The sequence below is a fragment of the Chaetura pelagica genome, unplaced genomic scaffold (assembly GCF_000747805.2).
Source record: "Chaetura pelagica isolate M959 unplaced genomic scaffold, ChaPel_1.0 scaffold221, whole genome shotgun sequence".
Lineage (NCBI taxonomy): Eukaryota > Metazoa > Chordata > Aves > Apodiformes > Apodidae > Chaetura > Chaetura pelagica.
In genome coordinates this window covers 11084345-11087065 of record NW_009952533.1, presented here as the reverse complement: position 1 = coordinate 11087065, position 2721 = coordinate 11084345, and the positions used below count along the sequence as shown (strand labels likewise).

The 2721-nt window shown below is 37.7% G+C and overlaps 1 protein-coding gene across 1 annotated transcript in view; it reads left to right on the top strand.

Moving 5' to 3' along the window:
• The window catches only part of WDFY3 (WD repeat and FYVE domain containing 3), a 100320-nt gene that overhangs the window by 42947 nt on the left and 54652 nt on the right, over positions 1 to 2721 (top strand). Inside the window, exons 16-17 of the mRNA XM_010008948.1 lie at positions 892 to 1123; positions 2386 to 2486. Of these exons, the coding sequence (XP_010007250.1) occupies positions 892 to 1123; positions 2386 to 2486 (333 nt within the window). The remainder of the gene's footprint in view (positions 1 to 891; positions 1124 to 2385; positions 2487 to 2721) is intronic.

Here is a 2721-nt window from a genome sequence, read left to right as displayed (position 1 = left end):
ACTCTTTCCTGTTAATATCCATGAGTCATAAAGCTTGCAAATAGCTGTTCAGGAAAGCAAAGCAGTATAGTAAAGTCTTAGTAAATAGTAACACAAATTCTTGGTAAGTTGTAAAAGCATGTTATTTTTATTTCTAGGTGTTGACTCAGTTGTAACACATAGTTAAAATGTTTAAATTCCTTAAAGAAATTAGAAAGTATCCCGGATGGTACTGAATTACAAGCATTAAACAAATACATTAAATAGTGGAATTAATGTTATGCCATCAGGCTTAGTGCATTTAAAAAGAGGAGAGGAAGAAATTCAACTTACCTCTCAGCCAGCTATTTATTTATTTGTCTATTTATCTTGAATAGAGTTTTATCATGGGGGAAGTAGACAATGAACATTGTGAAAATATGAGTCTGAAAAGTTTTTAACCCACAGAAAAAGAAGGCAAAGCTAGCTTCTGAATATCACACATTGTGTTTAATTTCCTAGGCTGAGCTTACTGAGCCTTTCTGCTTATTGAGAGCTCTGAGACTTCTAGCTCAGAGTTACTGCATCTGAGAAACATGAAACAGAGCTTTTCCTGACTGTTAAGTCAGGTAGGAGGAATGTGTCTGAAATGGAGCCTCTTCAAAAGGCTCCTGGTGTTAGTTGATGGGATGGCCTCTTGGCTCAGTTTCTTGGCTTTACTACGGACTTTCCGTAATACCTTGTGCAAGATTCTCGTGTCTCTGCCTCAATTGAATGTTTTTATCATGAGACAAATTGCCAACTCATAATCTTCTGTTTGTTTATTGACAATTCAGCTTTTGCACTGGAAGCAGTACTTGAAAAGTTCAAATGAATAGCCTGAAAATGCCTCCCTTTTTGCAATGCTGTGTTGTTTCTTGGCTTCTACTGTAGATATCATGGTTACCTCAATGGAAGGTCTGGGTTCTGACAGCGTGTTCAGTTTGCATGAAGACAGCCACTATCGGATAAGCAAGAGCCTGCTCAAGCCAGCAGAAGGGAGCACAGTACCCCTGACAAGGGTGAAGTGCTTGGTCTCCATGACAACCCCACATGATATCAGGCTTCACGGATCATCAGTTACACCAGCGTTCATCGAGTTTGACACATCTCTTGAAGGGTTTGGGTAAGGTCTTATAGTGCTTTCTCATAGCATGAGGCACAGTGCAATGTTGTCTTTCTTCATTGAAAGACATGCTTGTAATTTTTAATGAGCTGTGTGTGAACCAGAGACAAATTTTTTAAAGAAAGAAATACTTCAAGCCACACATCAATTTCTACTCTGTCATTAATGACCTAAAACCAATGCCTGTTTGCTATATGTGAAAGTCTAAGCTGGTATGTATCTATGTGTTGATAGTACACTCTCAGTTCTGGGTTTCATGTGCCTTTTAAAAAGAAGGAATGCCAACATACCCTTGCAGAAACTGTGCAACATTTGGGTGGCTCAAATGCTTTTAAACCCACTTCAGATTGTTGAAGAACTTAGAAATGAGGAAGTAGGCAAAGCAGAAGTCTGAGAAAAACAGAAGAAAGTTATTGAGTCCAAATAACTGGAAAAGCTGATTATTATCTGGAGTTGTAGCCTGAATATAACACTTAACTTGTTTGGTTGTTTAGCACCTGGTGTCACCCTCATTCACTGTTGATTATTTTCTCTCTAATTAAACACCTGCTGAGTGAGGCACTTCAAGGATCATATAATATGATTTAACTTGACTCTTCAGAAGATGAAAACGTGACACCGTTCTCAGCATCTGTTTAAGGAAAATGTTTTGTCTTTTTTATTAAAAAAAATTGAATAGAAAAATATTGTAGCACTTGTTTTGTCCTGTGCTAAGGGGTAAATATCTCAGAAATTGCACTGAAACCATCTAGGCTCTTAAAATCTTAGTGCTTAAGGAGGAAGTCCTTATATCTGTTTTTGTTGTGTCCACTGCATTGTTGGCTCTTGTAAGGACCAAATGTAGCTAATTTAGTAAAATATGATGTTACTGTGAGAGAGTACATACTTAAAATAAGAACACCATAGTGTGCAATGTCCTAATCCTTAGAATATTTAGCTACTCCAGTCTCTTTCAGAATCTGGAACTTCTCAAAGGCTGCAGTGAGTTATAGTTGCCCACAGGGGAGCAATTATGTAGCCACAGGGATGCCTGCACCTTTGCACCAAAGATCTACACTGCTAAAGCTCTTAGCATAGGAAATAATTTAGCCTCACAAGGATAAATCCTGCTAATTAATTTCTGCTTTTCATTAATACATACAGTCAAGGAGAGTGATGGTGTGCTTATACTATATTTTCCTCAGTTATATTTTCTTTGTATTGAACTTGAGTTGTATTAACTTTCATGAACTCTAGTGTGTTGCTGGTCCTCTCTTTAACAGCTGCCTGTTTTTGCCAAGTTTGGCTCCCCATAATGCACCTACAAATAATGCTGTTACAACAGGACTTATTGATGGTGCAGTTGTCAGTGGAATGGGAACTGGTAAGTGCTCAAGTATGACTCTTAGCAGTGCTTTCTATCTGCTGCTTAGTTCTCTTATATTTCTTTGTAAGCCATGAAGTGATAGTATGGTGTTGGATGTCGTGCGCTTAGAGATGAGAATTTCTTGTGTCTTTTTTTTTGTGTATGTGTTCCTGTTGCTTTTTGTCCCCAAGGCAATGCAATACAATATGAAATACAAATGTTTGATTGCTTTAAAATACAAGGCTTTCAGCAG